A 12,872-nucleotide genomic window follows, 5' to 3' on the forward strand; every position below is an offset into this window, starting at 1 on the left:
AACAATAATAAATCACCCAAAAGAGCAAAGCTACTAAAACAAAAACCACTAATTCATTGTAAAACTTTAAAGAATATCAGAGTAATGAGGAGGGGTAATGACTGCTGAAAATAGTGTATTTTATTTTACTTATTTATTTTTTGCCATTTTTTTCAATGAGCCAAAACCTTCTGCCAGTAGTTAACAGTTGAACTTGATAACACCAATGTACTGGACTCAGCCCAAAAAGCAGAACTACCCCTATGTAGGCCAGCAGAGATAACCACTGAACCAATCAAGAAAAACGTCACCACGATGTGATGTAGGATGGTTAGGAAAGCCCCTTGCAGTTTTAGAGTCCCAAAGGACCCTGGAAACAAGAAGAGGGGCTGCTCTCCTACTAGAAAGGATGACCCTGATGGGTCACCTTCTAAACTCAATACTTGCTTGATTTGTGAGAAACAAAATACCACAAAGCTCATTGCTTTGTGTGGTCTTTTGTTTTGTTTTGTTTTTAATTTTTATTAGTTAAACACCATGAGGTACAGTTGTAGACTTACAAATCTTTGTGCTTGGGTTTCCGTTATACAACGATGGAGTACCCATTTCTCCACCAGTGCCATTTTCCACCACCAATGATCCCAGTATCCTTCTCACCCCCTCATCCCCCCTATCCAATCCGGCCTCTGTGGCACGGCATTCCATTTTGTTCTCTCTCTCCTTTTGGATGCTGAGGTGTGCAAAAAGGGCATTCAGTGGCAATCATGTTTTGTCTAGAGTCCACTTTCAGCATGCATGGCCCATCCTGGGAGAATTCGCACAACACCCTTTACTTGGTGTTCCCTTCTGTATCTGAGTTGCCATTTCCCCTAGCTTGTGCAGCTGGCCTTCAAGCCATGGAGTGAACCTCCTGGTACTTATCTCGACTATTCTTAGATCTTAGTCTCCTATTTTGTTGCTTTATGTTCCCCAGATGAATGCAATCTTTCTTTGTCTGTTCCTCTCTTTCTGACTCATTTCACTTACCATGATACTTTCCATGTAGTACAACTTGTATGTAAATTTCATGACTTCATGTTTCATAGCAGCTACATAGTACTCCATTGTGTAGATGTACCAAGTTTATTTAACCAGCAATAGTTCTCGGGCACTCAGCTTATTTCCAGATTCTGGCTATTGTAAACAGTGCTGCAATGAACAAATAAGTGCAGATGTCACTTCGACTATACTTTTTCTCTCTCTGGGATATATTCCCAGGAGTGGTATTGATGGGTCAAATGGGAGCTCAATTTCTAATTTTTTGAGAATCGTCCATACCGTTTTCCACAAGGGCTGAACCAGTCGGCATTCCCACCAGCAGTGAAGGAGGGTCCCTTTCTCACCACATCCACACCAACACCGGTTGCTTTTGTTCTTTTGGAAATGGACCAGTCTCTGTGGTGTGAGATGATATCTCATTGTTGTTTTGATCTGCATCTCCCTGGTGATTGCTGATCTAGTCCAGCGGTTGTCTCTAAATATCATTACGTGACCAGCCCATCTTATTTTTGACACCTTGACCAAAGAGACAGCGTCCCTGATTCTTGATCATTGACGGAGGTCAGAACTCCAGATTTTTTCTCTCATTTGAGTGAAACGTGATACACCAAGCATAGCTCTTTCAATTCCTCTTTGGGAGACCCAAATAGCATTCTTACCCTGTTTGCGTACGGCCCAGGTCTCTGAGGGGTATGTTAATGCAGGAAGAACCGTGGAATCAAAGAGATGTGTCCGGAGCCGGAGGTTCTTCGTACTCTTAGCTATTTCTTCAATGCTCTTGAAGGAGTTCCAAGCCGCTCTCTTCCTCCTGCGCAGCTCAGGTGCCAGGTCATTTGTCATGTTGACTTCTCGATCTAGGTACACATAACTGTTGCATTCGGAGATGGTCGTTCCATTGACAGCGAATGGAGCATCAGGAACGAGGCTGCTTCTCATAAACATTGTCTTCATAAGATTCAGCTGTAGTCCAACCTTTCCACACTCAAGGACGAAGTGGGCCAGCATTTGTGCCACTTGGCTAATGTTTGGTGTTATTAAAACAATGTCATCAGCAAAGCGGATGTGGTGAAGTTGCCGACCATCTATCTTCACTCCCATGCTTTCCCATTCCAGTCGTCGCATGATGTTCTCGAGGGTGGCACTGAAGAGTTTCGGTGAAATGGTATCACCCTGCTGAACCCTTCTCTTGACATCAATGATTACTTCTTTGTAGAATGGTGAGATCCTGGTAGTGAATCCGCAATACAGCTCACGGAGGATCCTGATGTATTGGGCTTGAATGCCCTGATTGGCTAGGGCTTCAATGACCACTTCCATCTCAACAGAATCAAAGGCCTTCTTTAAATCAATGAACGTTAGACAGAGCGGCATCTTGAACTCGCAAGAAACCTCAATGAGCTTGGTTATCGTGTGGATATGGTCGATGGTGCTGAATCCTTTGTGGAACCCGGCTTGCACGCATGGTTGTCCTTCATCTAGTGTTCTGCCAATCCTATTCAGGATGACTCGAGTGAACAACTTGTAGATGACAGACAATAGGCAGATCAGGCGATAATTGCCAATGTCTTGGATGTCTCCCTTCTTGTACAGTAGTACAGTCCTGCTGGTTCTCCATTGGGACAGAACCTTGCATTCAGACAGGTAGCGTGTGAAGAGCCGAGCCAGCTTACTGATGAGTGCTGATGGCAGGTTCTTCAGGTGTTCAGGTCTGACCTTTCCTGGGCCGGGTTCTGTTCATTCCTTTACTGACGAAATGGCATGTTCCAAATTATTGGCATTTATATTAACAGGTATTTTGGGATATAATTCATGTGCCATAACATTCTTTTAATGCATAAAATTTGGTAATTTTTATTAAATTTATAGTTTTTCAGATAATTATGACAATCTGACATTTCTTTGGAAAGATTTTGCATTTCCACTTATATTTACTGATCCCATTCTTTGTCCTAGGAATCCATTAGAAACGCACTAATATTATGTCTTTATAGATTTTTTATTGCTTGACAGTTTGTGTAAATAGAATTCTGAACTCTCCTTTTTTGTCTTGTTTTACACTTCACAACACATTTCCAAGGTTCACACACACTGTCACATTCATCAGGATTTTATTCTCCTTTAGGATTGAAAGTCTACTATATGGTAACACCATATTCTGCTTACCTAGTTGCTAATGGATATATGGGTTAAATTCCACAATTATTATTAACAGTGCCATTATGAAAAATGATGTACATAATTTTTGTGGAACATACTTTAATTCCATAAGTATATAACCAGAGTAAAAAGTTGGATCTAGGCGGCAATATCTCAAGTGTAATTAGGCACAAAATGAGGAAAATACTAAAGGCAACTTCTATATCTTCTTTTTCTTTATTCCTTTCTTTCTTTTTTTTTTTTTGGTGGGGTGGTGTGAGATTGAATTTCTGACCTTTCACCTATTGGGCAGCTGACCCATTGACCCACGACCCTGTGCTGTTAATTCTTTTGTGTGCACACTCAGAAAAGGAATTGCTGGGTTCTATGATAATTCTTTGCTCAACATTCTGAGAATCTATCAAAAATTTTTTTCTGCACTGCCTGCCCATTTTACACCAGCAATGGAAGGGATTGTCAATTTCCCTACATACTCAGCAATTGTTCTTTTATTATAGCCGACTTATGTACTTTGTGTATCCCATCATGCTTTGGATTTGCATCTCCATGACGATTGAGGGTATTGAACAACTTCTTATGTGTTTGTTGGCTATTTTGGGGATTTTGTCTTGGGGCCACACCAGGCTGTGCTCGGGGCTTACTCCTGGCTCTGTGCTCAAAGATCACAACTGGTGTTGCTTGGGGAATCACATGTGGAGCTGGAGATCAAACCCAGGTTGGCCACTTGCAACACAAGAGCCTTTCCCAGTGTACTATCTCTGTGGCAGCCGCAGAAATACCAACAGTAACAACAAACAGGCTCACAGGCTGGAGATTTGTGTTTATTTACGAATAAAAACAGTGGAATGCAAGTTTGGCTGTGTTTACACTGCGGGATGGTATGCCTTGACAGTAATGAATTAATTCCAGGAATATGCTACTATAAATGACCAAAACCAGAAGTAACATGAAAATGAAAAAAGAATATTGAAGAAGAATTTTTTTAAAAAGGTAAAAAAAAAAAAAACCTTGTTGGGGAATGTAGCGTAGTGAGAAAGCATATACTTTGCATGCATGAGATGTTGAACTTAATTCCCAGCACCAACACAACTTTGCAACACAGTCTTGCAGGACAAAAACATACAAGCTAATGCTTACAGAAATGGGGGTACAAACAGCAGAAAATCAGGGAATAGTGACCTCAAGGAATAGTGACCTCAAAAGGAGGGAGGGCGTGGAGTTAAGCTGAACTAGGCTCATCTCTCTTTTCCTTCCTCTTCATTACCTGTGATCTTTACTCTTTCTTGGTTTCATTGATGTTATTTCTATTGCTTGCTATTGAATTGGGCTGGACCGATAGCACAGCGGTACGGCATTTGCCTTGCATGCGACTGGTGTGGCTGACACAGGTTTGATTCCTACACCCCTCTCTGAGAGCCCGGCAAGCTACCGAGAGTATCTCGCCCGCATGGCGAAGCCTGGCAAGCTCCCCATGACGTATTCGAAATGCCAAACACAGTAACAGCAAGTCTCACAATGGAGACGTTACTGGGCCTGCTCAAGAAAATCGATGAGCAACGTGAGGACAGTGCTACAGTGCTATTGAATAAACATTTAAAGTTATCCAGCAATGAAAGACGGCTCTTTGAGAGTTATAGCAGAGTATTGTAAAAGAGGTATGAAAAAATTTTTAAACAATGGAATATAAAATAAAAGAATGACAATAGATGATATAATTTCTTGCTGATTGGGAGTTTGAATAATCACAGCAGTATTGTTCTTCTTACTTTAAATGGACTAGCAAAGCATAAATAATATGATTCAGCCTCTTAGTTTGAATCATGATGTTTTTGTAAAGGTAAAGTCAGTTTTCTGTACAAAAAAAATGAAAAGACCAGCAAATTACTTGACTGTAAAAATTTATGTCTGCTCACGGGTCTGAGGCAGGCTCTGCACAGGAGCCACGCTGGGGTCCCAGGACCGCATAGTCCCTGGAGCACCACCAGGGGTGACCTCTGGTCACCAAGCCACTAAAGTTCCCGAGCCCTACCACCACAAAATCCAATACATTTATGTTATAGTGTGAGCCTTTACTTCGAGGCTTTCCACCATCTTGACCTCCCTGGCTAAGGATCTTGATTCTTGGTCTCCTCTCTGGACCAGACTCTGCCACGTGGTTGCTCCCACTTGCTTTCCCCCTAATTCTAGAACACAGGAAAGTCGTGTTCACCATCAGAGGCACCCTGCCCAGATAGGAAGGGGTATCGACCCTCCACACAGACTGGAAACTGGTGCCCCTCCCAGGACCCAGGGCCTGTCCATCATCATGAGAGAGAAAGTGGAGTCTGGGTACAGAAAACCCAGAAACCCCCACCCCTTTTATTCCTCCCCAGGAATGAGAGTAGCCCATCCCCAATGGCACATGGTAAAGATGCCCACCAAAGGCTCTGATTCCCCCTCAAGCCACTCCACCCTCCAAGAGCAGAAGATTGAGAAACCTTTCTCTTCTCTCTGAAAAATATCAGTCACCTTTCATCTGACAACCAAATGGGACCAAAACAAGAAAATAATTCAGCTTTTCATTCTTCTGAGAGTACTCTCCCCAGCCCCACAAAACGTGTTCCGTCATTTCAGCTCTTTCCTATCTGGACCATAGTCTGTGTGCGTGTAGGGATGTGCCAGTGGGTCCCATCCATGTGCCTTGGTTCCAAAAGGCAGGAGCATGGCTCAGCATTTTGCCTGCCTGCTTGCTCAACTCCCCAGTTGAGCCTCAGGGGGAAAGGATGGGCCCTTCCCTACCTTGATCTCACCTGCTTTTCATTCTTTCCTGCTGCTCTGGCAGGCACCTAGAAGGGGGATTGGAAAGTCTCCCAAGAACACTCGAAGAGAAGACAATGAGAGCCGGGTTTGGGATTCAGGGCATTGAAAACACTGTAAAACACAGACATCCCCACCCCAAAATTTTGGAAGGAAGTGAGAAGTCATGAAAAGGCTGAATTTGTTCCCTGAGCACAGGTGCACTCCCTGCCCACTGAGGAAGCCCAGGGTCTGGGCAGGTTCCCGTCTGTGATTTTGATTCTGAGAAACAGAGACTGAAAGAAAACCCAGATTCTTCTCCTCCGATCACCCACTCACTCCATATGTTGTTCTTCCATCACTGTCATATCAGATATCATCCCAGGGTGTCCCCAAAGCAGGCTGGTTCTCGGGGAATTCAGTAGGAAACAGCAGCTCCTACAGCGAAAATTTTCATTTTCACTCTTGGCTTGTTTTGACCAAGCAGTTGAGAGAGCGCAGAACGAAGGAACAAGGAAAATGCTCTAAGTAAACAAAGAACCAAACCTGGCCAGGAAATTGCAGACGAGCCTGCACAACCATGTGCAGCTGAGTAGGACCACAGGGACCAGCCAGAGTCCTGCCTGTACCCTCCATGGTCTCCTTCATGGGTTGTGCTGGGCAGTGTGGGACACTTTCTGGGGCACAGGCCTAAGACAAGACCTGCAGGAGCCCAGCCCCTGGCCCAAGGATCCTCTTAATACAACTCTATAGGGGCCTTGGGGGCAACTACCCCCAAATCAATTCAACAAGTCATCTTTCCTCCTACTGACTTCCCATCAATGTCATCCCATGGTGGGCAGGGAGGGGACCTTCATCTAGGGCCTGACGTGCTCTGGGTGCAGCTGAGAGGCTGGTGTCATCCGGACACGGGCTCAGGAAAGATGCCCACCCGCTGCAGCACCTTCCTCAGAGACGATTTCACCTCCTTATTCCGGAGGCTGTAGATGAGGGGGTTCAGCATCGGGGTTACCAGGTTATTCAGAACCTGAACAGTTGCATTAAGCCAGGGGTTGGGGGTGGGCTGCAGGTAGATGAGGACCACGGGAACGTAGAAGAGCAGGATGGCCGTGAGGTGGGCGCTGCAGGTGGAGAAGGCACGGCGGCGGCCCTCTGCAGAGCGGATCTGCAGGATGGAGTAGACGATGCGGCTGTAGGAGGTGAGGATGAGGAGGAAGCAGGTGAATGGCATGAGGCCCACGGCGACGAAGCCCACCATTTCCAGCGTCGCTGTGTCCGCACAGGCCAGCTTCAGCATCACGGGGATGTCGCAGAAGTAGTAGTCCACCTCGTTGGGGCCACAGTAGGGCAGTTGGAAGGTGAGCGTCGTGAGGAAGATGGCCTGGACACAGCCAAACAGAGATGTGCCCAGGGCCAGCACAGCACACGCCCTGTGACTCATGATGACTGAGTAGCGCAGCGGGTAGCAGATGGCCACGAAGCGGTCGTAGGCCATAACCGTGTACAGGAAACACTCAGTGCAGCCCAGGAAGTGGTAGAAGAAGAGCTGGCACACGCAACCTGCATAGGAGATGGCACGGCTATTCCCTGACAGGTAGAAGAGCATCTTGGGGGAGCTCACCGAGGGGAAGAAGATGTCGAAGACAGACAGTTTGCACAGGAAGAAGTACATGGGCGTATGGAGGCGCGGGGAGGAGACGATCGCCAGGAGGATGAGCAGATTCCCCATGAGTGTGAAGACGTAGAAGGACAAGAACAGGGTGAAGAGCAGGGTCTGCAGGTCCTCTGTGTGCGGGATGCCCAGCAAGACAAACTCTGTCACCACAGAGCGATTCCTCATAGCTGAGAGTCAGGCAAATGGCCCAAGAAACCAGTCTGAACACCAAGCTCTAGTGCTTAAGCTCTCCACTGACAGGTGTCGGCTGTGTTTCCAATGAGAAAAAGCAAAATCATCCTCATGGAAGACCAATGATCTGTCCAGAGCTCCTGTGATTGGAAATGCGAGTTTCTGAGCTCAGTCTAGGCAGGATGAGCTCAGTCTGGAACGATCGCCTCTTAGAGCTAGATGGTTGTCCTCTAGGAGAGGATAAGAAGTTTGTTTATTTTTTAAAAAAAAATTTGTACTGAGATTCTATGATTTACAATGCTGAGAATAACAGTCTCTCATGCACATAATTATAACACCACATCCATTGCAAGTGTATCCACCTTCCCCCCCAAGGACCCCAACACCCCACCACCCTGCATCCACTCAGTTGTGTGGACCAATTCCCTCATTGTGTTGTTTTCGACCCTTCATTGCTTCCTTACTGTGTATATTTAAGTCTTATGTGTGAAAGATCATCCAAGATCTATCCCTGGGCTTCCTGACTGACTTCACTCTGCATGGTAGAAATTTAGGGAGACATTCAGAACATTTGTATGTTAAATCAGAAACCTTTGGCATTTGTTTAATTTATGCTCTTCCTTCATAATGTTATTTTCCACTTTTCACTACTCAAGAAAGTCAGGGAAATTTGTGTTGACATCAACAGTCTTCAACGGCATTGCCACTCACCAGCTCTATAATAAAAACAGTTCATCAACACTACAGACACAGTTTTATCTGTAACGAAAATCAAAATCATAATTATTATAATAATAATAGTTCAACAACAAAAGTACTGTGAGAATCATCCTAAAGCTTTAATTTGCCTATTAAGCAATCTGAAAAAACCATAAATCCCATGGAAATTCCCCTTTATTGTATACTTCTTTAACTTACTTCTTTCCTTTATAGTTCTCAGTCTGTCTATAATTATATAAGTGCTCTCCTTTTTTGTTCTCAGTTTGTCTATAGTTTGCAAATCAACATCATATTAAATACGTGGCACTGTGGACTAGATGCATCTCAGAGCCTCCTCAGGTTGTTTGTTCCAGACCCCAGAGGTCTGTCAGCTGTGGTTCTTGCCAGAGGTGCTTCTTTGCTTTTCCTGGTCCTTTCAGTTTTCTCTAAGTTGATCTGAGGTAACTGAAATATTGAGCCAAAGACATGAGAGCAAGCAGGAAAGCACTAAATTCTCCACTACAAAATAAGAAACCTAGGCACAAGGACAACTCTACACAGGCAGCTGATGGAAATCAAGGGCAGGGAATCGGGTCGAGAAGGCAGCAGCCTCCCCTCTGCTTAGTAACGGCAACAATGATAGAGACTAGTTCATGGATATTTATTCCAATCCAAAGAACTGAGATCAAACTTTCATAAGTGATTCACTTTTTCACAAACCTACTAGCATAAACTATAACTGCTATTCCCCTATATAAACTCTCTGTAAACTGAAGCTTAGAAGCGTCCAAATGACAAGGCTGCTGGGTGCCTCTGAACTGTTTGGTGGCCACTGTCTGTGCTCCTAGCCGCTGGGGAGCTGCTCCCTGCTTCCTGATCTCTCTACTCCTTCTCTGGCCACCACTGTGCTGGTACCATTCTTGCTCAGCAGGGAGCAGACTTCCTGTCATCATGACCTTGCTCCATCTTGGGCTAAGAGCACATCTGCTTAAATCGAAGTTAGTTGGAGCTCAGACCCTTTTCCCACCCTTTCAGCCCGGCCTTAGTGTCCTTCCCAATGTAGAATTTCCACATTTTAGAGCCACATCCCACATGGGGGTTCCCATCATGTGCCACCTTAGAGCAACTGGAGACAGTTCTGCTCAGCAGTGCTTTATTATGTGTGTCTGTCATCCTGTGTCCCCGGGTCAGTACCGTGAGAAGGACTTACACTTTGGGCACAGGCATGGACTGGGGGCAGGGGTGAGAGTTATGCATGAAGGGGCTGTGAGAAGTCTCCAAATTATGAACTGGGCCACTGGAAAACATGCCAAGGGAACTAATGATCAAAAACAGTCCCCCACCCTGCAACTGGGAAGGGATGGAGCTGGCACAAGGGCAGTGATGATTGAGGGGTGAGAATACTGGTGACAGCTGCTTCCAGTGGCCCAGGTGACCTCACTGGAAATGCCTCTGAGCAGTACAGACTCAGAAGCTCCCCTCCTCAGTCACCAAAGGCTCCTGGAGGTCCCTAGTCCATGCCATGCCTAGTCCATATCCAGACCAGACAGCACACCTGAGGGTCCTGTGCTGGAGTTCATCTCAGGGAAACAAAAACACAACTGCCAGGGTCAAGAAGGTCCCTGAGACAGGCACAGCAGGTTGGACACTCACGTTCCCAGTGCTGAGCATACGCCAGGCCTCAGAGTTACAGGTTTCCAAGCAGAGCACTGAGTGCTTCTGGCCAGAGCAGCGCTGTGCTCCTGTTTATAAGAAAGCTAGTCTGGGAGTGTTTGTGCGGACTCCTGCACCCTCCCTGGACAGCTGCTTTGGAGCTTATTTCTGATCCGCGCCCTCCTTGCTGGGACTCAGTGGGAGCTAGGGGAGCAATTACCATGTCCCCTCAACTCACCTCCCCAGGGGGGAACACAGGAAAGAAGCCACCTGGAGCTGTTGCTCAGCCAGGCTCCACTTGGCTTTCTGTGGGGCTGCAGGACACTCCTGGGGGTGGGGGCACTTAGTAAGAGGAGGAGAGGGGGAGAAAAAGGAAACGGGGGTCAGAGGGAACCGTTATGAGAGGAAGGTGCGCCCCCAGGATGGTACAGAGCAGCACAGGCTCTGGCCTAAGCTTCCATCCGTGATGCTTTTCTTTGGGGGGTTGGGAAAGCTGGAAGCCAGGGCAGGTGATCCTCAAAGCCAGAGTGTAAGGATTCAGTGCTCAGGGGACCATGTGGCACTTGAGTGCTGAACTGTCTCTCTTTCCTTGCTTGGTTCTTACACCTGCAATTTTTTTTCTGGAAATTAATTCTCTTGATTGAAGTACGGTGATTGATGGTCTTATTGATGATTTCCCCTGTTCATATTCCAACACTGTATGCATCACCCGTGTATTCACCCCTCCTCCCACAAGGACCCCAATGGCCTTCCGTTTTAAGTGCCCCCCCACCCAGAGCCCTCCCAAACTTGGTTGTGTGGATCAGTTCTCTCATTGCGTTGCCTTTGACCTAGTTCCTACCTTGCAGTGTGTCTTTAAGTCCCACATATGAGTGAGATCATATGTGAAAAAGCCCTATATCTCTGCCCTTCCCTCTCACAGACTTCACTCAGCATATAACACTCTAGAAATAGAATGTTACACCTGCAATTCTTGCTCTTGATGGCATTTGCTTTGCAACAGTCCATCCTTGCCTGTTACAATAGTTACTTCAAAGGGACATGGTGATCAAGACTTGCCAGGCTGGGTTTGCACCCTATGTCCCTCATGGGTACCCTTACGGGAATTTTACAACCTGGGTGTAGGCCTAAGTGGTTGACTGTTAGATATAAGCACTCCAGGAACTCCAAGAACAATGGGCTAGTCAATATGCACTCGATTTCCCAGCCACTTGTAACAGGAGAGCACTCGGCCTCTTCCCAGGTTTTAAATGTTAAAATTTCAAGAGCCAGGGTATGGAAACTGAGGGTTAGAGACACATTCCTTCTATTCCCAGTTATAAATTTTTTAATCCAATGGATGTTCCGTCTTGTCTATGGCTCTTTAAACATCTACTGATATGTTACTATGCCAGGCACATCATTTTTGTTGTTTTGTATGAACCTGCATGATGAATGAATCTCTTGATGTGTTGTTGGATTTATCAAGTTATTTGCATCTACGTTCATCAGATTACTGGTCTGTAGTTTTCTTTGCTGTGTGTTGCCTGGTCAGGCTGGGATTCAGTACTAATATGCTCACTGAGATATGTGAGATAGGAGTAATTTCTCCCCTCTAGTTTTTGGAAAAAGTTTGAGCACAGTCAGTATTGACTTTCAGTGTGGATTGTAAATTGTAGGACAATAAAAACAATAAATTAAGAGAAATGATATATTGGAAATGGAGACAAAATGCTTTATTTTAAACCAGAAAAGGCATATTATAATTAAAAATCACTAAGCAAGCAGGGCAGTTTAATAGGGTAGAAATAATTCCAATGGTCTTAACAGTCACTTCGAACGTGAATGACACAGCATTTTAAAAAGAGAGGAAGGGCTGGAGAGATAGTTCAGTGGGTAGGGCACTTGTCTTGCAAATGACAGACCTGGATTAGATCCCCAACATCCTATATGGACCCCAGAACACTGCTGGGAGTGATTCCTGACTGACGAGTCAGAGTAACCCCTGAGCATTGCTAAGTGTGGCCCCAGAATAACAACAATAACAAAAATGTAGAGGAAAGGGAGGCTGGAGTGATAGGTGAGTCGGTAGGGTGTTTGCCTTGCATGTACCAACCCAAGATTGATCCCTAGAACCTCACATTGTCCCCTGAGACCTGCCAGGAGTGGTCCCTTTAGCATCAGGTGTGACCCCGCAAAAATCATAATAAAGAAAGGGAACATAGCAATATCACAGCAGGTCAGGTGATTGTCTTGCATGCAGCTGACCTGGTTCCATCCCTGGCACTCCATGTGATCCCCAGATCTCACCAAGAGTGATTCCTGATCACTCCCTGGTATGGCCCAAGAACCATATGTATAGAAAGTAGTTGGGAGTGTGAAAAAGCCCTATGTGATGCTGTCTAGAAGAAACACATTTTAATTATAAAGATTCAAATAGATTAAAAGTAAGGGCATGGAGAAATACAAACCATGTAAATTCTATGTTAATGAAAGTCAGGAATTCTGAAATTATTTTTGACTAAGAAGATTTCAGATCTCAGGCTATTAATGATAATGCTATCCATTTTTTTTGACTTTTTTTTATTTATTGAATCACTGTGGGAAAGGTTACAAAGCTTTCAGGTTTATGTCTCAGTCATGCAAATATCAAACACATTTCCCTTTACCAATACTTATTTTTTACCATGAAGAACCCCAATAAAACCCCACCCCCCACCCCTCCCCGTCCCTGTGAGGCAGATGA

General features: G+C 45.3%; 1 protein-coding gene across 1 annotated transcript; it reads right to left on the reverse strand.

The window, feature by feature from the left end:
- Positions 1-5,923: 5,923 nt before the first annotated feature.
- On the reverse strand, positions 5,924-7,789 carry LOC130024196 (olfactory receptor 149-like). The gene is made up of 2 exons (XM_056114833.1): positions 6,885-7,789; positions 5,924-5,948 (listed from the first exon to the last, which is right to left on the reverse strand). Exons 1-2 carry the CDS (start codon positions 7,787-7,789, stop codon positions 5,924-5,926), a joined length of 930 nt encoding a protein of 309 aa, XP_055970808.1.
- Positions 7,790-12,872: the final 5,083 nt, after the last annotated feature.

The sequence above is a fragment of the Sorex fumeus genome, unplaced genomic scaffold (assembly GCF_029834395.1).
Source record: "Sorex fumeus unplaced genomic scaffold, SorFum_2.1 ptg000028l, whole genome shotgun sequence".
Classification (NCBI taxonomy): domain Eukaryota; kingdom Metazoa; phylum Chordata; class Mammalia; order Eulipotyphla; family Soricidae; genus Sorex; species Sorex fumeus.

What these genes read in the sequence shown, in the direction of transcription:
- LOC130024196 (XM_056114833.1), bottom strand. Translation starts at nt 7,789, where the DNA reads ATGAGGAATCGCTCTGTGGTGACAGAGTTTGTCTTGCTGGGCATCCCG. An exon ending in TCTCTGAGGAAGGTGCTGCA is followed by an intron (nt 5,949 to 6,884) that starts GCGGGTGGGCAT and finishes AGATCAAGGTAG; the next exon opens with GGAAGGGCCCATCCTTTCCC.